The sequence below is a fragment of the Hemiscyllium ocellatum genome, chromosome 15 (genome assembly GCF_020745735.1).
Source record: "Hemiscyllium ocellatum isolate sHemOce1 chromosome 15, sHemOce1.pat.X.cur, whole genome shotgun sequence".
Lineage (NCBI taxonomy): Eukaryota > Metazoa > Chordata > Chondrichthyes > Orectolobiformes > Hemiscylliidae > Hemiscyllium > Hemiscyllium ocellatum.
The window spans coordinates 35,895,633-35,923,277 of NC_083415.1; the positions used below are offsets into that span (position 1 = coordinate 35,895,633).

The 27,645-nt window shown below is 40.0% G+C and overlaps 1 protein-coding gene across 1 annotated transcript in view; it reads right to left on the reverse strand.

Moving 5' to 3' along the window:
* Positions 1 to 27,645, reverse strand: part of prpf6 (PRP6 pre-mRNA processing factor 6 homolog (S. cerevisiae)) — a 57,062-nt gene that overhangs the window by 12,837 nt on the left and 16,580 nt on the right. The window contains exons 6-15 of the mRNA XM_060836370.1: positions 22,799 to 22,954; positions 22,508 to 22,602; positions 21,123 to 21,279; positions 20,076 to 20,238; positions 16,332 to 16,450; positions 15,957 to 16,175; positions 5,399 to 5,521; positions 4,382 to 4,503; positions 2,372 to 2,510; positions 248 to 367 (exon numbers count right to left, since the gene is read on the reverse strand). Of these exons, the coding sequence (XP_060692353.1) occupies positions 248 to 367; positions 2,372 to 2,510; positions 4,382 to 4,503; positions 5,399 to 5,521; positions 15,957 to 16,175; positions 16,332 to 16,450; positions 20,076 to 20,238; positions 21,123 to 21,279; positions 22,508 to 22,602; positions 22,799 to 22,954 (1,413 nt within the window). The remainder of the gene's footprint in view (positions 1 to 247; positions 368 to 2,371; positions 2,511 to 4,381; positions 4,504 to 5,398; positions 5,522 to 15,956; positions 16,176 to 16,331; positions 16,451 to 20,075; positions 20,239 to 21,122; positions 21,280 to 22,507; positions 22,603 to 22,798; positions 22,955 to 27,645) is intronic.

Consider the following 27,645-nt stretch of genomic DNA (forward strand, 5'->3'; position numbering starts at 1 on the left):
TAATATTATTTAAAATATACAGCACAACATATTCCTTTAAGGCAACAAAGTAGGTTGTGCAAAGGACGTAGGTTTACTCGCTGAGCTGGAAGGTTCATTTTCAGCGAGCAAACCTACATCCAGAACCTCAACCTGTGCTACAAATCTTCTCAAAACTCGGTAGGTTGTGCGATTATTACTGATACATCCAACCAAAGGAGTACTGATTATTTTAAGTTTAAATATAAAATGCTCTATATTTACTTACTCTTGCAGTGGGAGCACTGCTTCTAGCTTTAGCTAGCAGTCTTCGTGCTCTTTCATATTCATTGTTCTCAGACTCCAGCTTAACTGCAGCCAACCAAATTTCTTCACTGTTTGGGTTAGCCTGTTACAAATAAAAATATATTTATTGAAATTAAAGAACTATATCATCAATATTTCACATCAAGCGATGTGGTTTCGCTGGCTACATCAGCCATTATTGCCGATCCTTGTGTGTCCTGAGAAAAGTGATGAGCTGCCTTCTTGAACCACTGCAGTCCTTGCAGTGGAAGAACATTCACAACGCTGTTACAAAGGGAGTTCCAGAACTTTGATCCAATGTCAGTGAAGGAATTGTGACACAGTTTCAAGTTAGGACAGTACGTGACTTGGAGGGGAACTGGCAGGTGGTGGTGCTCCCATGCACCTTATGTCTACTTCCTTCTACATTATAGGGTTCACAGATGCTTGGTGCATCTTGTAGATGGTAGACTTTGCTACCTCTGTCGCTGGTGTATGGATTGAATGTTGAAGGTGGTGAATAGTCCGCAATTCAAACAAACTGCTTTATATTGGATAGAGTTGAGTCCCAGTATTTTTACAGCTGCATACTGACAAGTGTAGAGTATTCCATTACACTTCTAACACATCACCTTCCAAGTGTTTAGGAGGCACTGGTGAGATAATCTGCAATTTACTTAGTGCAGAATTTCTAGCCTTTGACTTGCTCTTTTGGCCACAGATATACACTAGTCCAGATCCAGATCAATTTATGGTAATGGTAATCCATTAAGAGTAACTGAATAGGGCAGTAATTGAATGGACTGGATCTGCCCTATTTTTTAATGCAGAGGTTGAAACATGAGCAGTTTTCCACATTATTGGGTAGATGCCAGTGTTGTAACTGTGCTGGAACAGGTTGGCTCAGAACACAGCTAGATCTGTAGCACCAGTCTTCAGTACTTGTAACAGAATATTGTCAGGGTCTATCACCTCTGCAATATTCAGGTCTTCAGCTACTTTATGATATCACTGGAGTGAAGTGAATTGATCCAATACTGAATCTGTGATGCTGGGGATCACCAAAGGGGGCCAAAATGGATCAGTCATTCGTTTAAAGATGGTTGAAAATGCTCATGTGCCAGGTTCTCCTACCATTGATGGTAGGAGTATTTGCTTAAGCCCCAACTCCTATTTGTTTCATTGTACACTACTATTCACAACTCAATGGGGCAGGACAGCAAGTTTAGATCTGAGCTGTTGGGGTCGTAAAGGCAGTCATTAGCGAGCGATTGCCGATCACAAGAAAACAGGGGGAGAGATTTTGGCCAGAGCACCTGAACGCACCGTCACTTTTTGAATGTTTTATATCCTGCTGAATCACAAGGACGGACAGATGGAGCCTCAGTTTTAATATCTAAGCTGGAAGATAATATCTCAGACAATGCACTGGTATGACAACAAAAATATGTGCACCTGCCTGAAATGCAGCTTGTTCCTGTTTAGTTTTACTCTGAGAGAAGTGTTGTTAAGTGATCCAACCTGGCATACCACTACTTTTATTGTTATTCTACTGAATTTAAAATATATACTGAATTAGGCAATTAATAATTTTGTGTTTTAAAACTAATCTTTTATTCAAAGGGAGTCCTAATCTGAATCAAAATACATTTTTGAAAGTAGAACTTGTTTTTTATGAATTTACACGATTTCTAATATGTTCTCAAGGGATGTCTACGATAAGAAAAAATAGATCTAATTCTCACCCTGGTAGCAGTCAGGGACTTCTGGTCTATCTTATCTTTATCTTCAAACTAAAAGTTATGACAGAGTAGTGGAGGGAAGTGAAAGGGAGAAAATAGGGAGGAAAGTATAACACAGTTTTAAAAGGTTATTATTACCAAATCAACCTTTGATGCAAAGTTGTCAATATGAAAAGCAGCTGTTTGGCTCTCAAGATGCTGTCTCAACTGTTGCAGTTCCCAGGACTTGCATCAAAACTACAAGTTTTATAGGCTCCATAGCATTTTACTTTTTTTGATTATCATTGTGAAAACAATATATCAAGAGGCAATTCAAAGCACTTTCTAAAACTTTTATCAAACAGGATAATGTTGTTCATACAGACCTGAAACGCAAGTGCAAGAATACTTCTAGCTGCAGGCACATCTCCAGCTAACCATTTAGACTTAGCTCCCATTAGCCAAAGAACTTCCGCTTTTGGGCAGTGAGCCACAGCTCTTTGCAAAAGGGCTTCCAAAGATTCTCTGAAATAAGATAGGATCACTTCATTTAAGTACGATTAGACATTATTTTCATGGTTAATCCGGGAAAATCATTCATTTTTAAACTAGATATAAATATAATTAATTATGGTCAGTCATTCATTACAGGTTCACATGTAATGAGGCTTACCAGAAATTGTAAAAATGGCATAAAATTATTTAAGCATCCTCAAACTACTAGACCTGTGCCTCGCAACCCACTTCACCTTCAATGACAAGATCTACAAACAAATCAATGGGATACCTATGGGATCACCAATACTAGGACTTCTAGCAGAACCAGAGGTTAGAACAAACAGCCCTTCCCACAATCCAGCCCAAGCTTTGGGTCTGCTATGTGCATAACACCTTTGTCATCACGAAACACAACAAACTAAAAGAAACCACAAGCACATAAACAATATCCTTACTGCTATAAAATTCACCAAAGAGGAAGAGAACAATAACAACTCCCCTTCAGAGACATCACAGGAGAATGAAATGCCAATGGAGAGCTGCAGGCTAGCATTTACAGGAACGCCACACACACTGATCAGATGAAGGGCTTAGTCTCCTGCTCGACCAGCCGTTTTTCCAGCTCCACACTTTTCAACTCTGATCTCCAGCACCTCACTTTCTCTCAGACCAGATGCTCAACTATAGAAGCAACTATCCAAACCACAAACGGAGCTGCATCAGGACATCATTTAAGTGGGCCACAAAACATTGCAGTTTCCAGGAACTATGACAAGCTGAGGAAAAACACCTATACAATGTGTTCAAGAACAATGGTGACCCGATAAGCACAGTCCGCCAATTCCTGCACAACAGACCTAAACATAAGACACACCATGCCCTGAGACTTTAGCCACGTTATATACAAAGACATTTCAGAGATGATGACCAAACTACTTTGGCTCTTAGACATCATGGTGGTGCAAACCTATCACCACACTGAAACAGCTCCTGATGAATCTAAAGAGCCCCGTATCCACAGCCAGAAGAATGAGTGTCATATACAAAATAGCCTGCAAGGACTGCAACAAACATTACATTAGACAGGTGGGCAGGAATCTAGCCACCGAAAGACATGACCAACTATCACTAGTATCCATACACACAGACTAACAGCAACATCAGTTTGACTGGGATAATACATCCACCCTGGGTCAGGCCAAACCAAAGACATGCACGGGAATTCCTGGAGGCCTGGCATTCAAACTGGAATTCCATTAACATATAGATGTGGACCCCATTTACCCATCTCTCAGAAACAGATCGGAAATGATATCACCAACCACAACAGACCAAGACACATAAATAACAAGCGGGACAAAACACCAATGCTTCACCAGAGGCTCACTGATGATGTTTCAGCATGCTGGGTAACATCGGAGAACAAAGCCACCAGCTCAGCAAGCAAACTTACAACCTGAGCTAAAATCTTCTCCAAAATCTCAGGCATGAAATTACACAATCACCTCACGTTATCATGAGATCTTTAACATTTAAATGCATGTGAAAAAAAACCTTAAGATTCTAACTTAAGGGAAGGACCTTGTAGTAGTAGCATACAAACCTCCAAACTGGGGCAATTACGTTCAAGTCTCTCCCAATTTAGAGGTGTGCCATAATGTCTCTGACCAGGGTAATTGTAAGGTATTGTCGAATTTGATGGTTTTTAAATACAGACTATGATCATGATTTAAATGTGATAGCAACTTGTTTTTATATGACTAGTTATCAGATCTAGACTACGCATAATAGAAGTTAGCCAAACAGAAAGAGGTTCTCAGATGAACACAAGACAATTATTTTCAATCACCTCTGCCAAGCACAGTTACGCTAGTGAAATAGAAATATTGTAATAGTACCTGGTGCCATAATTTTTTTCAAAGTACGCAGCTCTCAACCACACACTTTTTTTGCTTGGGAAAACCTGGAGGGCATGTGCATAAATTGCTCTTGAACATTCAAGTGCTCCATGGGAAATACACTAAATAATAAGACAGAAACAAACATGAAAAAATTAAAATGATCTTACAAATTATAAAAAGCAATAAATAAGCACTGAACAAATTTACAAATGTTTTGGATCCAAACTTACTAAACTGAACAAACATACAATTGCTCAGCTCCAATCATTTTTGTACAGGAGTAATTTTGTCAAAAGGTAAATTATAAATGACAGCATGTTTGCTACTGAGTTTATTTCATATGTTCCAATGGAATTTTAAAGATGTCTGCCATTCAGAGAGTAGCTTGCAAAATTTCAACAAGTTCCTAACAGCTACACCCTGTGAAGTGTTTTTTTGAAATGCGGTCATTGCTATAGTAATAAACAAAATTGACATGAAACAAATTCCCAGAAACAGCAATCAGATAATGATCTTGGATCTCAAAGCCAACCTTAGAAAGCCTATGGCCTTAGTTTAACATTGCATGCAAAAATCGACACTGCAGCACTCTCTCAGCATTGTGCTGAAGCATCAGCCAAGTGACTTATCATTTATTAGCTCAAGGTTAAGTACTTTCCAGGTCTGACTGCTTTTAACAAGCTGCTTAATTATCAGGAATAGTATTTAACACTTCACAATGAATATACCCACTTCATAGATTGGAGGGAAAGTCATTGATGAAGCAGTTGTAGATGGCTTGGCCTAGGATTCTATCCTGAAGAATTCCTAAAGGGATGTTATCGGCTGAGACGGACAACAACATTTGTGAAAGGTATGACTCCACTCTTTGGAGAGCTTTTTTGTGATTTCCACTGACGTTTGCTAAGGCCTCTGATACCATACTTAGTTAAATGCAGCCTTAATATCAAGTGGAGATACTCGAACTTGTTAAAATTAGAGTATGGTTTTTAATAAAACATTCTCCACACTTACACTTTCTGCATCCTCCATCCATGCATGCTTTCGATCTTCTTCTTCAACACCGATTCCAATAACTGCACGAATAATAGCCTGACAGGTGGCAACACTTCCTGCTCTATCACACTCTTCTGCATCCTGCAAAGGCAGCAAAACTATGTGAGCCACATTAAAGAATAAAAGCAAGATTTATATTACAGATAAACCAAACCAGTTATGTAGAATGAACAAACTTTAAATTAAAACTTTCAGTTGTTAACTTTTACTCAAGTAATTAAACAGAATTTCAAACAAACAATACAGAAATTTATTTGTATCATTACTTAGAATATTATTTACGCATCAAGATCCTCAGTTTAAGTCGCAGTTCACATTCACCCATAGTCACCAAGATTTCCAAGACAGATTTAAAATAAAACCCAAGTATTACAGCGTGATTTGTCCAAAGTATACACTGCATCAGAAATTGTTTATTCATTTTAATTCTGTGGAAATTTCCAGAGTACCTTCTTGCTGCAACCTTGTGCTATATAGAAGAGAGCACAGATTAAAATATGAACAAATACATGCTGATGCTATGTAATGGAAACTCATCGGATTCCAATATACTGATGAAAATGCTTTAATAATTGTAATGACTCTAAAATGAATAATGTCCAAAAGTAGGATATTTCAAATCAGAATTGTTCCTCTATAAACAATCACGAATGGTTACGTTAAAGTTTTGTTGTAATTGTTCATTGACCACTTAGCAAACCCTTCTAGAAATGATCAGTAATCAATTGAGGAAAACAGGAGCTACAAACTCTGATCAAGAACTCAGGTAAAGGAAGTAAACAAAGGAATTATTGCAAATCTGTGTTATGCATTTCTAGCTTTTCAAATTGCCGTGTTATCATTTTATCATTTACAACCAGGACTTCTGTACAAGGTACCGCAGAACATACAACAAACAGATATTGGTCTGGATCCTGCAATACGCAATGAAGCAAGGGTCCTCCCAATACCTCAAATGAAGCCTTTTTGAGACACCCAACATTCTCTGTAGCATGAATTTCAATTCCATTGTTGTGTAAGTGACTGTACCATAGTTTAAGAGGAAATGCCAAAGAATTATAAGCCAGTTTAGTCTTATTTCAGTGGTGGGCACATTGTTAGAATCAATTGAGAGAAATCAGATACATTGTCACTTAAAGGCACAGACTAGTCAGGGATAAGCGCTGAAAATGTGTTGCTGGTTAAAATGCAGCAGGTCAAGCAGCATCCAAGGAACAGGAGATTCGACGTTTCGGGCATAAGCCCTTCATCAGGAATGAGGAAAGTGTGTCCAGCAGGCTAAGATAAAAGGTAGGGAGGAGGGACTTGGGGGGAGGGGCGATGGAGATGTGATAGGTGGAAGGAGGTCAAGGTGAGGGTGATAGGCCGGAGTGGGGTGGGGGCAGAGAGGTCAGGAAGAAGATTGCAGGTTAGGAGGGCGATGCTGAGTTCGAGGGAATCGACTGAGACAAGGTGGGGGGGGGGGGGGGGGGGGGGGGGGGGGGGGGGGGGGGGGGGGGGGGGAAATGAGGAAACTGGAGAAATCTGAGTTCATCCCTTGTGGTTGGAGGGTTCCCAGGCGGAAGATGAGGCGCTCTTCCTCCAACCGTCGTGTTGTTATGTTCTTGCGATGGAAGAGTCCAAGGACCTGCATGTCCTTGGTGGAGTGGGAGGGGGAGTTAAAGTGTTGAACCACGGGGCGGTTGGGTTGGTTGGTCCGGGCGTCCCAGAGGTGCTCCCTGAAACGTTCCGCAAGTAGGCGGCCCGTCTCCCCAACATGTATGAGGTGAGGGAAGCCATTAGCGTCCCTGCTGATTACACTTGCAAGAAGTGCACCCATCTCCAGCTCCTCCTAGACCGTGTTAGGGAACTGCAGCTGGAGTTGGATGAACTCCGGATCATTCGGGAGACAGAGGTGGTCATAGATCAGAGCTTTAGGGAAGTAGTTACTCCGAAAATTATAGAGAGATGGGTGACAGTGAGGGGGAGTGGGAGGAAGCAGCCAGTGCAGGGACCCCCTGCGGTCATTCCCCTCAAGAACAAGTATACCGTTTTGGATACTTGTGGGGGGGGGGGGGGATGACTTAACAGGGGTAAGCAACGAGGTTCAGGCCTCTGGCATGGAGCCTGGCCCCGTTGCTCAGAAGGGAAGGGTGGAGAAAGGTAGAGCGATAGTTCTTGGGGACTCAATAGTGAGGGGCACAGATAGGCGGTTTTGTGGGGGCGACAGAGACTCACGATTGGTATGTTGCCTCCCAGGTGCAAGGGTACGTGATGTCTCTGATCGTGTTTTCCGGGTCCTTAAGGGGGAGGGGGAGCAGCCCCAGATCGTGGTCCACGTTGGCACCAACGACATAGGTAGGAAGAGGGGTGAAGATGTCAGGCAGGCTTTCAGGGAGCTAGGTTGGAAGCTCAGAGCTAGAACGAACAGAGTTGTTGTCTCTGGTTTGTTACCCGTGCCACGTGATAGAGAGTCGAGGAATAGGGAGAGAGAACAGTTAAATGCGTGGCTACAGGGATGGTACAGGAGGGAGGGTTTCCGGTTTCTGGACAACTGGTTTCCGGTTTCTACACCTGAACCTGAGGGGCACCAGTATCCTTGGGGGGAGGTTTGCTAGTGCTCTTTGGGAGGGTTTAAACTAACTCTGCAGGGGCATGGGAACCTGGACTGTAGCTTTATGGTACAGGACCTTGAGTGTAGGGAGGTTAGGACCAAGGCATCGATCTCGAAGGAGGGTGCCTGTAAACAGAAAGGTGGCTTGAAGTGTGTATACTTCAATGCCAGAAGTATAAGAAATAAGGTAGGTGAACTTGCAGCGTGGGTTGGTACCTGGGACTTCGATGTTGTGGCCATTACAGAGACGTGGGTTGAACAGGGGCAGGAATGGCTGTTGCAGGTTCCAGGGTTTAAATGTTTTAGCAGGGTCAGAGATGGGGGTAAAAGAGGGGGTGGTGTGGCATTGCTTGTCAAGGATAGTATTACAGCGGTGGAAAGGACGATGGAGGAAGACTTGCCATGTGAGGTAGTTTGGGCTGAGGTTAGAAATAGGAAAGGTGAGGTCACCCTGTTAGGAGTTTTCTACAGGCCTCCCAATAGTCCAAGAGAAGTAGAGGAAAGTATTGCGAGGATGATTCAGGAGAAGAGTGAAAGTAGCAGGGTGGTTGTTATGGGGGACTTTAACTTCCCAGATATTGACTGGGAAAGCTATAGCTCGAGTTCGTTAGATGGGTTGGTGTTTGTCCAATGTGTGCAGGAGGGTTTCCTGACACAATATATAGACAGGTCAACAAGAGGTGAGGCTATACTGGATTTGGTTCTAGGTAATGAACCAGGCCAGGTGTTAGACTTGGATGTAGGTGAGCACTTCGGGGACAGTGACCACAACTCGGTGACTTTTACTTTAGTGATGGAGAGGGATAAGTGTGCACTGCAGGGCAAGAGTTATAGCTGGGGGCAGGGAAATTATGATGCGGTGAGGCATGACTTAGGATGCGTGGATTGGAAAAATAGGCTTCAAGGGAAGAACACAAATGATATGTGGAGATTGTTCAAGGAACAGCTATTGGGTGTCCTTGATAAGTATGTACCAGTCAGGCAGGGAATAAAAGGTCTTGTGAGGGAGCCGTGGTTTAATAAGGAATTGGAATCCCTTGTGAAAGGGAAGAGGGCGGCCTATGTAAAGATGAGGCGTGAAGGTTCAGTTGGGGCGATTGAGAGTTATAAGGTAGCCAGGAAGGATCTAAAGAGAGAGCTAAGAGCAGCGAGAAGGGGACATGAAAAGTCCTTAGTTGGTAGGATTAGGGAAAACCCAAAGGCTTTCTATAGGTATGTCAGGAATAAAAGGATGACTAGGGTACATATCGGTCCAGTCAAGGATAGTAGTGGGAAGTTGTGCGTGGAGGCGGAGGAAATTGGAGAGACACTAAATCAATACTTTTCGTCAGTATTCACTCAGGACACTATTGCTGATGTGAATATTGAGTCACAAGTGATTAGAATGGATGGCTTTGAGGTATGTAGGGAAGAGGTCTGGGGAATACTGGAAAGGATGAAAATAGATAATTCCCCTGGGCCTGATGGCATTTATCCTAGGATCCTCTGGGAAGCTAGGGAGGAGATAGCAGAGCCATTGGCCTTGATTTTTAAGTCGTCATTGTCTACGGGAATAGTGCCAGAAGACTGGAGGATAGCGAATGTGGTCCCCTTGTTCAAGAAGGGGAGTAGGGATAGCCCGAGAAACTATAGACCGGTGAGTCTCACTTCTGTTGTGGGCAAAGTCTTAGAGAGAATTGTAAGGGATAGGATTTATGAACATCTGGATAGGAATAATGTGATCAAGGATAGTCAGCATGGTTTTGTGAAGGGCAGGTCGTGCCTCACAAACCTTATTGAGTTCTTTGAGAAGGCGACTAAGGAGGTGGACGAGGGTAAAGCAGTAGATGTGGTGTATATGGATTTTAGCAAGGCGTTCGATAAGGTACCCCATGGTAGGCTAATGCAAAAACTACGGAGGTATGGCATTGAGGGTGCATTAGAGGTTTGGATTAGGAATTGGCTGGCTGGAAGGAGACAGAGGGTAGTAGTTGATGGAATAGGTTCATCTTGGAGTGCAGTTACTAGCGGTGTTCCACAAGGATCTGTTTTGGGACCATTGCTGTTTGTCATCTTTATAAATGATCTAGAGGAGGGGCTTGAAAGCTGGGTGAGCAAGTTTGCGGATGACACGAAAGTCGGTGGAGTTGTGGACAGCGAAGAAGGATGTGGCAGGTTACAGCGGGATATAGATAAGTTGCAGAGCTGGGCAGAAAGGTGGCAAATGGAGTTCAATGTAGCTAAGTGTGAAGTCATTCACTTTGGTAGGAGTAACAAGAAGATGGATTACTGGGCTAATGGTAGGCTACTTGGTAGTGTGGATGAGCAGAGGAATCTTGGTGTCCATGTACACAGATCTCTGAAAGTTGCCACCCAGGTAAATAGTGCTGTGAAGAAGGCATATGGTGTACTGGGCTTTATTGGTAGAGGAACTGAGTTCCAGAGTCCCGAGGTCATGTTGCAGTCGTATAAGACTCTGGTGCGGCCTCAACTGCAGTATTGTGTGCAGTTTTGGTCGCCATACTATAGGAAGGATGTGGAGGCATTGGAACGAGTGCAGAGGAGGTTTACCAGGATGTTGCCTGGCATGGTAGGAAGATCATATGAGGAAAGGCTGAGGCACTTGGGGCTGTTCTCATTGGAGAAAAGAAGGTTGAGGGGAGATTTGATAGAGGTGTACAAGATGATTAGGAGTTTAGATAGGGTAGACACTGAGAACATTTTTCTGTTAATGGAGTCAGCTGTTACTAGGGGACACAGCTTTAAATTAAGGGGTGGTAGGTATAGGACAGATGTTAGGGGTAGATTCTTTACTCAGCGGGTTGTGAGTTCATGGAATGCCCTGCCAGTAGCAGTGGTGAACTCTCCCTCTTTATGGTCATTTAAGCGGACATTGGATAAGCATATGGAGGTTATTGGGCTAGTGTAGGTTAGGTAGACTTTGGTCGGCGCAACATCGAGGGCCGAAGGGCCTGTACTGCGCTGTATTTTTCTATGTTCTATGTTCTATAGAGGAGGCCACATTGGGTGCAGCGGATGCAATAGATGATGTGTGTGGAGGTGCAGGTGAATTTATGGCGGATATGGAAGGATCCCTTGGGGCCTTGGAGAGAGGTAAGGGAGGAGGTGTGGGCGCAAGTTTTGCATTTCCTGCGGTTGCAGGGGAAGGTGCCGGGAGTGGAGGTTGGGTTGGTGGGGGGTATGGACCTGACGAGGGAGTCACGGAGGGAGTGGTCTTTTCAGAACGCTGATAGGGGAGGGGAGGGAAATTATCCCTGGTGGCGGCGTCCATTTGGAGGTGGCAGAAATGACGGCGGATGATACGCTGTATACGGAGATTGGTGGGGTGGTAGGTGAGAACCAGTGGGGTTCTGTCCTGGTGGCGGTTGGAGGGGCGGGACTCAAGGGCAGAGGAGCGGGAAGTGGAGGAGATACGGTGGAGGGCATCGTCGATCACGTCTGGGGGGGATCTGCGGTCTTTGAAGAAGGAGGCCATCTGGGCTGTACGGTATTGGAACTGGTCCTCCTGGGAGCAGATGCGGCGGAGACGAAGGAATTAGGAATATGGGATGGCATTTATACAGGGGGCAGGGTGGGAGGAGGTGTAGTCTAGGTAGCTGTGGGAGTCATTCGGTTCATAGCAGATGTCTGTGTTGATTCGGTCGCCCGAGATAGAAATGGAAAGGTCTAGGGAGGGGAGGGAGGAGTCTGAGACAGTCCAGGTGAATTTGAGGTCGGGGTGGAAGGTGTTGGTAAAGTTGATGAACTGTTCAACCTCCTCGTGGGAGCACGAGGCAGCGCCGATACAGTCACCGATGTAGCGGAGAAAAAGGTGGGGGTTGGTGCCAGTGTAGTTGCGGAAGATGGACTGTTCCACATATCCTATGAAGAGGCAGGCATAGCTGGGGCCCATGCGGGTGCCCATGGCAACTTCTTTAGTTTGGAGGTAGTGGGAGGATTGGAAAGAGAAGTTGTTCAGGGTGAGGACCAGTTCAGTCAGTCGAAGGAGGGTGTCGGTTGGTACGACGGCAAAGGAAGAAGCGGAGGGCTTTGAGTCCTTCGTGATGGGGGATGGAGGTGTACAGGGACTGGATGTCCATCGTGAAGATAAGGCGTTGGGGACCGGGGAAGCGAAAATCATGGAGGAGGTGGAGGGCGTGGGTGGTGTCCCGAACATAGGTGTGGAGTTCTTGGACTAAGGGGGACAGAACCGTGTCGAGGTACTTGGACTAAGGGGGACAGAACTAGTCAGGGATAGTCAGCATGGCTTTGTTAAAGGAAGGTAATGATTTACAAGTGCAGATTATGTTGTCTATATGGACTTCAGTAAGGCATTTGACAAAGTCCCACATGGCAGACTAGTCAATAAGTAAAAACCCATGTTCCCAAGGGTAATTGTCAATGGCTACCTTGAAAATGGAAAGCTGTTTCAAGTGGTGTTCCATAGCGATTGGTGTTGGGATCCCTGCTATTTGTTTTTCTAAGTGAACAATTTGGACTTGAACATTTTGCACATTTGGGAAACCCACAGATGACAGAAAAATTGGCCGTATAGTAGATAGTGTAACGGATAACTGTAAGCTCCAAAGTGATGTGAAATGGGCAAGTAAGTGACAAATGGAGTTCAACTCTGATAAGTATGAGGTAATGCATTTAGGGAGGTCAAACAGTAAAAGGGGAATATATAATAAACAAGAATATACGAAGGCAGATAGATGAAGTGAAAGACCTTGGCATGCAGAGTTCCCTGAAGGTCTAGTACAGGTAGATAATGTTGTAAAGAAAACATATAGTTTCCTTCATTGGCAGAGGTACAGAGTACAAAAGCAGACATCTAATGATGAAGCTGTATAAGGTACTGGCAAGGCAACAATTGCAGCACTATATGCAACTGAGGAAAATAACACATTCCTTACAAACAGATTAATGGTTCTGTTAAAACAATCAATAGATAACTCTCACACGAACTCTGCTATTATCAGTTACAGCAATTTCTCAGTTACTAATTTACACATATTTCGACCAAAGCTTGTACAAAAAACCACAACAATAGTGCACATATTACAAAACAATTGTGCCAGATTATTTACAAATTTGGATGGTATAAATTATTTCATAATAACTGACTTGCTGTCAATTCTAAGTTTGGTAACAAATTTGTTTGCCTTTGTCAATATAAAATCATAAAATTTATAAAACAATTGCATGGTCACAACACATCTAAACATATAATTAAAAAAACCCAATGAATACAGAAAATAAACCAATGACATGTTATGAAAAAAAGATTCTCAAAACATGCAAAGACCGTCAGAACATCTGGAGGAAGTTCACTGGTGAGTCAGACACTAAGCAAACATTTTACCATGAAATGTGCCTTTGATTAACTGAAGCAGTGAGCCAAATCTAAAAGTATGACAATTAATCCTGCACGCAATTGCCAGCGAGCAACAAGTTTTACATTGCTTTATTAATAAGCATTTAAAAAAATTCTCACTAGCCTCAATTACAATATAGGTCCAATCTGCTTAGATCTATAAATCAAACAAATTTTTAGGTAGACACGATGTTAGATGACACTCAAAAGTACAGCATGGGACAGTTTCTAACATACAAGCTAAAAACAAATGCCTCAGCAGGCAAGAGAAATTAGTCATCTTTGTGCTTCTCATTAAAATGGCACATTTCCGCTTTTAGAATCACACAGTAACGATACCCTTCAGTTAATTAACTTTGCGCTGACAAAAAAAGCTATAAAAAATCTGCACTAGTCCCACTTTCCAGCACTTTGGTCTACATTTCAAGTGCACATCCACATAATTTGTAAAGGTTATGAGGGTTCCAGTCTCAACCACCCTCCCAACTAGCTGGTTAAAATTCCTCCCAACAGCACAAGTAAATTCACCCATGAGGGCAGATTTCAGAAATCTAAAACCCTCCCTTCCTGCGTCAATTCTTGAGCCATGCATTCATCTGCCTTTTTTTTAAACTCGCAAGAACATGGCAAGAGGGATAATCCGGAGTTTATAAGGTTTAAAATCCTGCTCTTTAGTCCTGCAGTCCCTAAATTCTTGATGCCTCATTCTACTGATATCGTTGGTAACAATGTATCTTGGCACCAGGGAGGCAACACACCATCCTGTAATCATGGCTGTGCCATAGAAATGTCTGCCTGCTCCTCTAACCAATGTATCCCCTCTCAGTATTGCTCCTGCTTTCTTCCTCCTCTCCTGTCTCATCAGGCTACTTGTGGTGCCAGAGCCTGCCTCTTTCTGCAGTCCTCATCAGCTTCCAAAAATGGAAAACCAATTTGTGACCCAGACCCAAGATTACCTGCCTGATTCTCTTAACTGCCTGGCTTTCACCCATTCCTCTCTTTCCTCCTGTATCTTGAACTGCGATGTGACCACCCCTCTTAAACATGTGATCCACGTAACTTTCAGGGTTGTAGATGTGCCACAATATTTTCAACCACTACTCCATCTCCAAAACACAAAGCTCAAGCTTTTGAAGTTGGGAGCACTTCACAAAGGTCATCTAGGAGACTGGTAAGATCTATTACTTCCCCCTATGTGACAGGTCACACATTCCCCCTGGCTGACCTTACCTGAAATGACAAACAAACTTAACCGCTAACTTTTCAAATTACTTAAAGATACTCCCTTTTACTCAACTTTGATCTTCTTATTTGTTCCCTTTTGCTTATCCCTGGTGCTTCTCTTTTAATCTAACAATAATATCCCAGCTCTGGGGCCTTTGTATGCTCCTTTCAACACTGATCAGTGAAAGTATTTAAGAAATCAAGACAACAAAAAAAACAAAAAAGACCTCCAACCCAACTCCATCCAACTCCCACATTTGCTAAACTGCCACCCTCCACCCACTACTGATTGCACTCTGTTTAGATCATGTAGTTCTAAATAGCTAACTAAAACGATTGAGTGTAATTTGGTTACTATATTGGTCTACTAGCAAACATTTTGGAGGATACAAGGTACTAATACAATTTTTTACTTCCTTTCTTTGAAGAATTTGTTTATAACAAAACAAATACTTTTAATCGCATATTCTCCACAACATCTGCCCAATCCTATTGCAAACATAAAGCATTTCTGTCAGCTAGAAGCTTCCAAAAAAATTAAAACTTAAACCAAGGTAGTAAGGGTATAGCGACTGAAAGATTTCAGAGGTAAAGTTAAAACATATATTTATCACTTTATGTATAGAATATATATTCAAGCCTCCAGTCAATAAGGAGAGCAAAGTTACGCTTAGAAAAATACATTTACATTGAGGTGGGTTTGGGGGATTTTCCAGTGTTTTGGAAAGTCAAGATCACCAACTCAGTTGCAGTTTATGGTGTGCCGTGCAAAGGGATGGTGTTCCTTGAGTTATAATAACCAAGTATTTGTAATTTGTAAGAATAAAGGGAGAATTGTTATGATTCTTTCTTCGAACCCAAAACTGAATATTTTCATGGGTATTGTAAAAACTAATGTAATGCAAGCAATCAGATTCTGGGAGTTTCAATATACACTAGTCTTTGAAAGAAACTAAATAGGAAAGATCTCAAATATTTAAAAAAAAACATGAAATCTGCTGATGCACTGTGCTTCCCTTTTTGAGAAAAGGTTTTGCAGTTATTCAAGTTACCTTCACACTGAGGTATGAGAGAGAACTAATTCAATTTTCAAAGCTAATAGAATTTAAGGTGGTCAAGTGCTATTGCCAAAATCACACTTTCTGCTTACTAAAACCTGAAATGTTATGATCACAACTTGCTTTAAGCAGATTATGCTGAGAAATATATAATGGTAGGAGGTCATGAACTTTTACTTTAGGAGTATTACACTGCAAGTATATCAGATTCAATTAACTTAATTCAACATGTGACTCAACTCAATTGAAAAGCTCTGACTGATGCTCACACCAACATTCAATTACCTGAATCCATTGTTCTCTGTTAATTTCCACTCCATTAGCTCTTAGTGAAGTAATAGCTCTGTCAATAATTTTTTCAACCATCTGGGTATTCCCATTAGCTTCTTCTAGCTTTGCTGCAGTAATCCAAATGTGCCTATCTGTTGGGATGTTTTCTCTTGCTTTGTTGAGCACTTTTCGTGCATTCTCATAGGTCTCCAATCTTGCTAAAGCAAGCCAAAGCTACAACAGAAAAATAATTTAAATTTAAGGTTCACAACTCTGAAACATCCGTTTGAAAAGACTACCTCTTTAGTTTGAGGACTCACTAAATGAAATATAAAGAATTGTTATTATGAGTTTTCAGAAAATAGGATTTTTTTACTCCTTCATACATACTTCAACACTTGTTGGGCAGCACTCAACAGCTCTACTGAGCATAATACGTGCATCTTCAGGTTCTTCAAGTTCAACTGCGGCTTTCCATAAACGCACTGAATTGGGCACATGCTCCAGGGCTGAAAACAAACCATTTCATTTTATTGAACAACATGATACATGCACATTAAATAGTTCTGATAAAAAGCGGTGTTGTAAATGTACAGATCACTTAGCAAACTGCAAGTTTAAAATTTAGAACAAAAATTAGAACATTTACTACATGTGGATTTGAATAATATCGGCTCAATGCATACCACAAGCTCCCACACAAAAAAAACCGCACAAGAACAAAGTAACATATATTTTGTAGATTACTTCAAATTTCATAGTGTTCTGGGGATCTGGCAGTACAAAATGATTTTAACAGAAATAAACATCAGGTTTTTGATATGAACTCAGATTGCAAATTTCCTACATTGGCTGATTAAGAAATTCAAAGTCATACTGGACCATTTGCAATATAATCTAGAAACCTGAAATCAGAATGGATTTTAAAAATTTATTGTTTGTTTCACCATCATAACCCAACCGAGTAACAGTGATTGCAAGTTGCACAGAATTAACAGAGCTTAAAAGTTAAGTTACCAAATAAACTATTGTATAGCTTAAAAAACATTTACAGTTAAATCATTTTTCATGTAGAGTTTAGTTCTATTGTATAACCAACTATTGATTCTATGTGAAAACAATCAGAAAAATATATAAACCAGTTAAACAAATTTAAACCAGGTTTCAGGCTTCAACAGGTCATAATTGCACTTCAACAGGTCAAAAGCAATGCTTCATGTGTCCGTGTTAAAGCCAAATTAAACAAAGTAATTTTGAAACTGTTCTTTTATGTTTCTTCAAGTCTTTAAAACATTTTTAAATGCATCTTTGATGCTGGATAGCATACAGCTATTAAATACTATCAGAACTACTAGAGTGTAAGTTGACTTCTCATGATCAATTTTAATAAAGATACATCAGAAGTAGGAATCACCAATCATTGCATAATTTAAGTTTATAAAACAAACAAAACTCATGAGATTGATTTTCACTAGTTTCACTTTTAATCATGCTTCTACTTATACATTATGCATGTTACATTTATTTCAAAACCTGAATGTACTGTGAAAATTTTCACTGCAAAAGAGTCATGATTAACAAAAGATTTTCTATATAAAAACGTGTGGTTGCACTTCTTGGAATTGATGAAGATCCTAAATGTTCTTCAGTTTCTTTCACATAAATCCACTCCATAAAGTTACAAATCATGCACCATTGTAATTGGCAAGTGAAATAACAACCATCCTCAATTTGAGACAATGGAAGTAATTGAACTCAAAGAAATAATCAAAACATTGGAAGACCTCACGTAAAAACTAACAAATGGATGCCTCCAAAATACAGCATGCGTGTTATCCACCACGCTCTTAACTACATGATAAATAATCAATTCTTCCCAACATTACAAGATTTCTTCTGAACTTTATCTAAACATGTTTGTCCAAATCAGCTCAGCGAACACACCGCTGCTAAATGCCTGACAGTGAAGAAGGATATGGTGCCAGAAACTGACAGATTTCAGGGAGGGTCAAAAAAGAAAAGCCAAGTCAGTTGATTGTTTATTTTTCGTTTCTTCATGCTAAACTAAAATGCTTTCTTGGGCTTTCTCAGTAAAGTACTTAACTACCTGTCCTTCAGATCTGTTTTGTAACATGAAATGGATGACAGAAGGAGAACAAGTAAAATGCTATTAGAATTAGACATTGTTTATTCACTAATGGAATGCAAGTGACCAATGCTTGCAACACCAATTTAAAAGGACAGTTAAGAATTAATCACATTGTTTTTGCTCTGGAATAACATGGACAGAAGATCAGGTAAAGATTGTAGTTTTAAATTCCTAAAAGGATAACAGTGAATTAAATGATTTTTTTTATAACAATAGCTTGATGGTCAAAAGCAAAATAAAATATTGTGGACAGTGGATGTCTGAAATAAGAAAAATGTAAGAATTCATTACATCAAACAGCATTAATGAAGGAGATAGCATGATCACTTTGGCTGCACTTGCTGACACCAGCACATGTGCTATGTACCTCCTTAAACTTTTACATGCATATTTAATCAAATTCAAGTCTGTAAAAGAGGTGTGGCTGTGAAAGTGAGTGAGTGCATGCATGATTGCACTCAGCGGGGGAAGAGTAGGAAGAGGGTTGGCACAGAAGGGGCAGGAGGGGTCATTGCAGGGAATAAGATAGATCAGCACGGAAGGAGGTAGAGAGTTGAAATAACGAGTAGCGGAAGTACATGCTTTAGTCTCAATGCCTTGTAGAGCAAATACAATCACCCAGTCAGTGACAATTGCCCTCTTAGTAGGGGAAACCAATGAGAAGGGGACTGAGGGTATTGTACTTAAAGGCATGCAGTACATGGAAAAATGTAAATGGGCTTGTAGCACAGATTGAAATTGTCAAGTACAATGTTGTAGGTATCAAAGACATGTCTGCAAGGGTATCAGGATTGGGAACTAAATATCCATGGATAGGAGTCCTAGCAAAAGCACAGGCAGATGGACAGAGGGGGTGGCATTGCCTTGTTATTAAGAAATGAAGTTAAATCGATGGCAAGAAAAGATATAGATTTGGAAGCTGTGGAATCTGTGTGGAGAGAGTTGAGGAACCACAAAGGAAAAAAAAAGACTGAGTGTTATATGGAGGCCTCTTAGTACTAATCATGTTCTGGGGAAGAAAATATGTCATGAGAGAGAGAAAAGAATGTAAAAAAGGCACTACTACATTAATCATAGTGGACTTCAATATGCAGGTGGATGGGAAAATCAGATTGGTAGGGGACCTCATGAAAAGGAATCCATGGAATATCAACGAGATGGCGTTTTCAGAGCAGTTTGTGATAGAGCTCATTAAGAAACAGGGAATTTTGGAATTGGTGATGTATATATGAGACGGATTTGATTAGGAACGAGAGTGTGGTGCTGGAAAAGCACAGCAGGTCAGGCAACATCACAGGAGCAGGAGAATCAATGTTTCGGGCATAAGCCCTTCATCAGCATCTGAAGTCCTCGCTTTCTACCAGATCTGATTAGGGAGCAGAGTATGTATGGGGGCATGAGGAGTGGAAAAATGAGAAAAAGGAAAACCTATCTTGATGGTCACAGCGACTGAAGCTAGCTTAATTTTCATCATAATTTATTAATTAATTGAATTTAAATCCCATCTTGGAGGGAATCGAGCTTATATCTCTGCAGCATTCGAGCCTTTCGTTTACTGGCTCAGTAGCATTACTCGCCATGGTTGGGAGTCATTGGTACAGATTCACTTTGGGAGGGGATGCAAAGTAGGCTTCAATCATCTATTGGTTACCCATTCTATACTCTGCTGATTTTACTTTCCATTAGTTCCTGCAGTAATGCAATTGTTTTCAATTCTTAACAGATATCAGTTTGATCTATGACTGACATTGGAAATTTAGTGCCTATTAATTGATAATTTAGCTGGGGAACAGCACCCATAATAACTCGATTGAAATTGGATGATTATTTTACACAAGACCCTTACTGCTAAGAAAGAAGACACTTTCTACCTGAGATTTGGTTACGTAATACAAAGGTGAATAATGTACTACCTACTCAGTAGGTTGAATTTGATAAATTCAGATATATAAGACAAATAGTTTAAATGCAAACCTGGTACTCACCTTTTCTCAAAACCCGTTTCTTGGCTCTAATGTCAGTTTCCAATTCTGCTGCTCGTATGTATATACGCACAGACTGTGGCAGGTGTCGGACTGCATTTGCTACTACTGCTTTAGCTGTGTCACCAGGCTGCAATCGGGCTGCTTCCAACCAAACATCTTCACTCTAGAAACATACAACACAATTTACCAGAAATAAAATCAATTTTGTTTACTTTTAAATTTAAATCATCACACAAGCAGTGGTCTTCGTAATTCCCAACCAACCATAATGTTGCATTAAAGTATCTGTACACCCTTATAACATTGACATATATATAAAACACCTTTAACACAGAAAGAGTTGCCAAATATTTCATGGAATGGTAATCATAAAATAAATTCATAATGCTTATTCAAAGTGAGTTAAAAGACAATTCGCCTTCATGCTACTTATATTATTAAATACTTCTTAAATTTTCTGATTAGTAAAAAATATTGTTTCAGGTTCCTACAGTTTACTGGTTAAAAACAATTCTTTCCATTTTATAACACAGCCCTCTATTGAAAAGCCACCCCAACCTTGTAACTAAATAATTTGTATATCCATTAGCTATTTGTTCATGCTAACTATTCTTGAGTACCTGGGGATCTATGACAGTTGCTAATGCAGACCTAGTTAATGATATAGCTAGCAACTACCAACTAATCTTTTCCATGGAGGTCACTGTAACAAATTGATGTCACAACATCAATTACTCAGAAAACACAGTCAGAACCAGAATTTTCCGCTGAGTTTCTGCTGCTGAGCAATTATTTACAAGAAATAAAAAGTTATGGATATATATATAGAAATTACTGGAATATACTGCAGCTTCTTAATGCAACTAATACAAAGCTAATAATAAATATATACATGACACTTATTAAATATTATAAAATGAAATAAGTATTACCATATCCTGAAATATATTCTAATAAAGAAATCAAATCAAGTCTTCGTCAAATGAAATCCCAAAGTGAAAAGCACATTCAAGGGATAATGTCAAGCCACCTGAAAATACTGAATACCTTTGGGCACATCTCTGTTCCTTTCATAATTAGGTTCCTTGCCACCTGCAGTTTTCCGGTTACTTCCTCAAGTCTTGCAGATGCAATCCATGCTGGAGGGTGATGAGGATTGGTCTCACGTACCGACTTAAGCAGCAATCTGGCTTTTTTAATATCACTGTTACAAGAATATACATCTTAACATTTTTCTTTTTTCCAAACTCTTAAACATTACTTTTGAAGTAGCACATTTAAAATGGAATCATGAAAACACTTGCACTTCTGGTTGGTGTATTTTAGTAGTAGTCACTCGTTTGTAAAAGAAAATGTAGCAATAAAACAAATCAAGAATATCAAAGTCATGATTAATTTTGACGAAGCAAGTCAGTTTGTCAAACCTGCTCCATTCATTCAGACACAAATTTCCTACCTAACCTCTTCACAGTATAATGATGCTAATTGTTATTGCGGTTCTTACTATTAAAATTCTTTACCTGCAAATATAGCTGAGATATATTTGAGAGATATTACCACTGCTGCTAATATTACTAATTTCTTTCCACAAAGTTTTAACAGAAATATCTTAAGTCTTGTTTGTATTTAATTTTGACTTAAGCTTGTACATATTATTTACATGCAAATGGACAGAATAGAAAAAGAATAACACTAGCAACTGTCAAGAACAAGATAAGACTTCGCTGCGCTTGCTTAACAGTAGGAAGGAACAGAACGAGTAAACAAAATCAAAACAGGTCTCACATCACAAAAGATTGCACAATTGAATTTCTCATGGTGGACAAAGGTGGATAAGATAAGACCGTGAATCATTCAGATTTAGTTTTAAATAAATTTTTAGGCCTTTCCATGAAGCTACAGCAGTTAATCAGCATCAAGCCGGGTCCTAATCCAATAGTTAATAGCAGAGGAAGCTTGGGTAAATTTCTGGCGAGGCTCAGGGAATCAAGCTGAAACTTCCTGGTCAAGAACCACTTGTGCATGACTCAGTGCTTTCCCCAGGTCCCCAAGAACACAATGGTAAATGTCTCAACATTTCCAGGTCAAAGATCCTATTAAATAATTTACAATGTTTCTGCTGTATGTTCAACAGCATGTGAATACAAAAAAAGTTTAAAACTTTGCTACTGTGATTTTAGGTTTACCTTCTGAACTGGAGATTTTCTTCTTCCACAAATGTAGAAAATTAAAATAGGTAAAATATGATTTTTGTTATTGTAATGGTTGGTTACTGTGTGTACACAAGTGGTAAACAGAAAACACTGCCAGTGAGTTTAGAAGTAGAATAATTTAGATTAATTATCTGAACTACTGTGTATAACATATGCAATCAGATACAAATGTGATCTTTTGACTCAAAGTTGTTTGAATTTAGATTCATATCCACTTACTTAATATCTCCACCGTGGGTTGGAATCATCGAGTTCAAGTCGGTGAGATAGCCTTTAGGGTCAACAACAGTCTGTCCACTGACAGAATCGGACACCTCAAATAAAGAAAAGAATTACACTTAATTTTATCCAGGACTTTTGTTTTTAAAAAGTGTATTTTTTAGGTTCTATAGTTCTATTCAATAATCTAGTTAAGTTCTTAATAATATTGGAAACAAAGCATCTTGTGTTTTACTGCATACAATTAGTCACTTTTAGTCTGGTACATTATCCAGACTGTAATTCACCTACTTGGCTCAGCCTCATATCCATCAAGGTGTTTCGGGCTTGACCAATCTTTCTCATGTCCAGTTCTCCTGATCCTGGTGTCATAAGGCCGGGTGTCATTCCACCTGGGTATGGTGTATTCAAGCCACCAGGATAAGGTGATGTCAAACCAGAAAATTGCTACAATTAAAACATCACATATCAAACTCTGCATTGAAATATCAAACAATATGTAACTGTAGTAAGAAATCCAATACTTTCTTTACAAATTACACCAAAATTACTTTATCTACTAAATCAATTAAAAACTAAAATTAGGTTCGTCTTATTTCAGATCAGATTCAATTTGAAGTAAACTTATTTTGAAAATTAAAAATATCCAACTGTAAGTTATTAAAAACTCTTCAAACTTAAGCAACTCATTGACAAAACTATCAATGGAAACAAAGTAATGTTAGGTACATGATAACTTATTTTCATTTTTTTTCTTCTAACATGGCACATCCTGTTCACTCAATTAAAGAACAATCTGAGATATATATTTTGCTTTACTCAATCAGGATTCGTTCTGTTTATCCATATAATTGTAAGAGATGAGAACATAGAATTTCAAAATAAGATTACGTTGAACCAGTTCCACCATTCGAAATGATCTTATATTCAAATTCAAATTCTGCTCCCCAGATTTTTAATTCCCAAGACAGCCAAAATATGTTTATCTTAACCTTAAATTCATTCAATGATGGCGCATTCACAATACCGTTGGGGTAATATATTCAAAAACTTTAAAATCCTCAGATAAGGAGAAATTTTTTCAAAACCCTAAATGATCCTGCTGTTATCAGAGACTTGTGCACCCTTGTTGTGGATTTCCCAGCCAACAGAAATAATGTCTCATCTACTACATCAAGTTTTTTTTCTGAATCTTGAAGATTTCAATGAGATTGCTGGTCATTCTTCCATGCTTTAGAAAATATTGGCCCAATTTACACAGCCTCTCATCACTGAGCAATTATTTCATCCCAGAGCTTAATCTTGTGATCTTTCACTTACCCTTTTTTGCCAAAGGGGGTTCATGTGGCTCAAAAGGTAGAAGACAGAGGGTGGTGGTGGAGGGTTGTTTTTCAGACTGGAGGCCTGTGACTAGTAGAGTGATACAGGGATCGGTGTTGGGTCCTCTATTTTTTGTCATTTATATAAATGATTTGGATGCGAGCATAAGAGACACAGTTAGTAAGTTTGCAGATGATACCAAAATTGGAGGTGTAGTGGACAGCTCAGAGTACAACAGGATCTGGACCAGATGGGCCAATGGGCTGAGAAGTGGCAGATGGAGTTTAATTCAGATAAGTGCAAGGTGCTGCATTTTGGGAAAGCAAATCTTAGCAGGATTTATACACTTAATGGTAAGGTTCTAGGGAGTGTTGCTGAACAAACAGACCTTGGAGTGCAGGTTCACAGCTCCTTGAAAGTGGAATCGCAGGCAGATAGGATAGTGAAGGCGGTGTTTGGTATGCTTTCCTTTGTTGGTCAGAGTATTGAGTACAGGAGCTGGGAGGTCAAGTTGTGGCTGTACAGGACATTGGTTAGGCCACTGTTGGAATACTGCGAGTAATTCTGGTCTCCTTCCTATCGGAAGGATGTTGTGAAACTTGAAAGGATTCAGAAAAGATTTACAAGTATGTTGCCAGAGTTGGAGGATCTGAGCTGCATGGAGACGCTGAACAGGCTGGGGCTGTTTTCCCTGGAGCGTCAGAGGCTGGGGCGACCTTATAGAGGTTTACAAAATTAAGAGGGCTATGGATAGGATAAATAGGCAAAGTCTTTTCGTTGGGGTCAGGGAGTCCAGAACTAGAGGGTATAGGTTTAGGGTGAGAGGGGAAAGATATAAAAGAGACCCAAGGGGCAACATTTTCACGCAGAGGGTGGTACGTGTATCGAATGAGCTGCCAGAGGATGTGGTGGAAGCTGGTACAATTGCAACATTTAAGAGGCATTTGGATGGGTATATGAATAGGAAGGGTTTGGAGGGATATGGGCTGGGCACTGGCGAATGGGACTAGATTGGATTGGGATATCTGGTCGGCATGGACAGGTTGGACCGAAAGGTCTGTTTCCATGCTGTACATCTCTATGAGTCTATGTGGATTATTGCAGGAATTTGGAACAGCATCATTACACTGCAATAGAGTCGATTGGGATTTTAAATAGTTATGTTATTCATTTCTGTTCTTTTGTTTGCGTTTCATTCAGTGATCTTGCAAATAAATTCTGTTTTGTTTAAACCTAAATGGTTGGCCAATAGCATCACTTTCGGACTATCCACTTTATACCTGCTTAAAACAACTAGCAAAGTTAGGGTCTGGGCTATTTTCTTGAACTGTTTTGAGGGGGTCCATAATAATCTTCATGATTGCATTCCAACCTAGTTTTGTGTCGTCACCAAACTTAGATATCTCAGTCTGTCTTTAATAGAAATTGTAAACTGCTCAGCCTCCAGGGCAAATTTCTACAATATGCCACTAGTCATAGTGTGTAAACTTGAAAAGCTGTAACTTTTCCTTCCTCTGTTTCATGTCCATTGATCAATCTACCCGTGCTAATTTATTGCCACACTGAGTTGTTGGTATGACACCTTGCCAAAATCATTTTACAAATTCAAGTAAACTACATCTGTTTCCTTTATCCAACCAACTAGTCATAACCTCAAAAGAACTAAAATTTGTCAAACAATATCTTTATTTTCTAAACCCATGCTGCCTCACTCTAATCACATTACGCATTTCCAAATGCACTGCCAGAAGACCTTGTTAATAATCAATTCTAGCTTGCTCCCAATGGCTCATGACAGTATTTTTCCCAGTCTTCTCGTATCCTCAATTACTGAATAGCATTGTCACATTTCCTCACTTTCAATTTGCTAGAACTGCTCCAAACTCCAGGAATTTTGGAAAATCGTAGCCAGCACAACCACTAAATCTTCAGACATCCCTTAGAATCCAAGGAAGAATGCCATGAGAACCTGGATCTGTCAAATTTTATTCCTTGGAGTTTCTCCATTACTCCTACTTTGCTGCCATTAGTCACCTTAATTTCCTCATTCTAATTAGACCCTAGCTTATCTATTTTTGGTATGCAAATAGTGTGTTCTACCATGAAGAAATATCTCACCTGTTTTCAATATCATTGCCACTTTCTTATCCAGCATGATAATTTCTCCTAGTTTTTGCTTGTATGGGGGCAATGTTTACTCTAACTACTGTCTTAATTTTAACATAATTATAAATCTCTTGCAATCTATTTCTGTACTCCTTGCTAGATTACCTTCATTTCCTGGTTTTTCATGTTTTTAACTAAACTTTTTGTTGACTCTTCGTTAGTTTCCAAATCATTCCAATTATCAAGCATATTTCTATTATTTGCAACGTTATAACCCTTCTCAATGTAATAATACAGTTGTTAGGTTCTTTTCCCGAGGTTTCACATGATATGCAATTCGCACATACCAACATATGTAAACAGTTAAGGTTTATTAATGCTTGTACCAACTAGGTGACCCCTTCGACCCTCTTCACAGACATGCGAAATCGGGTCAAAGTGAGGCCCTGAACAAAGAAAACACATTCCCTTTATACAAGTCAATTTGTAATGCTCACAGATACTTTGGCCACTCCCTTAGTCACATGCCACTCAAGACAGCCCCCAGTCACTGCCTCAAATCACATGTTACCACAGGTACAATGGTTGCATGAGGTCATCCTCAGAGATAGTGCAAATTAAAATGCCCCAATCCTGGGGAATTGTTATGCAAATAATTTCCTGACTCAGATTCCCCAAGACAATGCAGGTGCGACATACCTGGTTTCAGGGGATGGCTATGAAAGCATTTCCGAATGGAAGAAATTGAATGATAGTTTCATTTGATAATAGTAAGGGAGTAGTAGCAAATGACTGTCTACATGGGGTGACAGTTGTCCGCATTCCTGCATGAATGTCATCCCCACCCACTTCCAGAATATTCAGTCAGTGTAGTTTAACCCTTTAATATTATATTATTGTCCAGAGAGATATTCCAATTTAATCTTTTAACATTACACAGTTAATGTCTTTGATAGATCCAACTGTGATTTACCAATCAGTTTTATTTGAATAGAATTTTTTTCAAACATTTCAAAATATTTCTTGGTCTGCCCACATACCTAAGTAAGTGGCTTTAAAATTTTTGTTTGTATGCTTTGCCCCTTCTTGTCACACACTGGTTACCAGCATTTGCATTGTTACCTTGCACTACCACTTTACCCTTTTTTAACTTTTGAAATCTCCGTAGTCAGAGTCATACAGCATAGAAACAGATCCTTCAGACCAACTCGTCCGCACTGACCAGACACTACAATGTGACTTTGTCCCATATGCCAGCGTTTGGCCCACATTCTTTTAAACCCTTTCTATTCGTGTACCACCCAGATGTCTTTTAAAAGTTGTAAATGTACCCATCTCCATCTCTTCCTCGGGCAGTTTGTTTCATACACTCACCAACTTCTGCATGAAAGAGTTACCTCTCAAGTCTTTTTAAATTTTTCCCCTCTCACCTTAAAACTATGTCCCCCAGTTATGGAGTCCCGCACCCTAGGAAAAAGACCTTGGCTATTCAACCTATCCATATCCCTCATGATTTTATAAATCTCTAAGGTCACCTCTCAGACTCCAACGCTCGAGGGAAAGCAGACCCGGTCTATTCATCCTCTTCCTACAGCTCAAACCCTCCAGCCCTGGCAATAATTTTTGTAAATCTTTTCTGCACCCTTTCAAGTTTAATATCTTTCCTATAGAAGGGAGATCAGAATTATACAGTAACCTAGAACAACTTCACC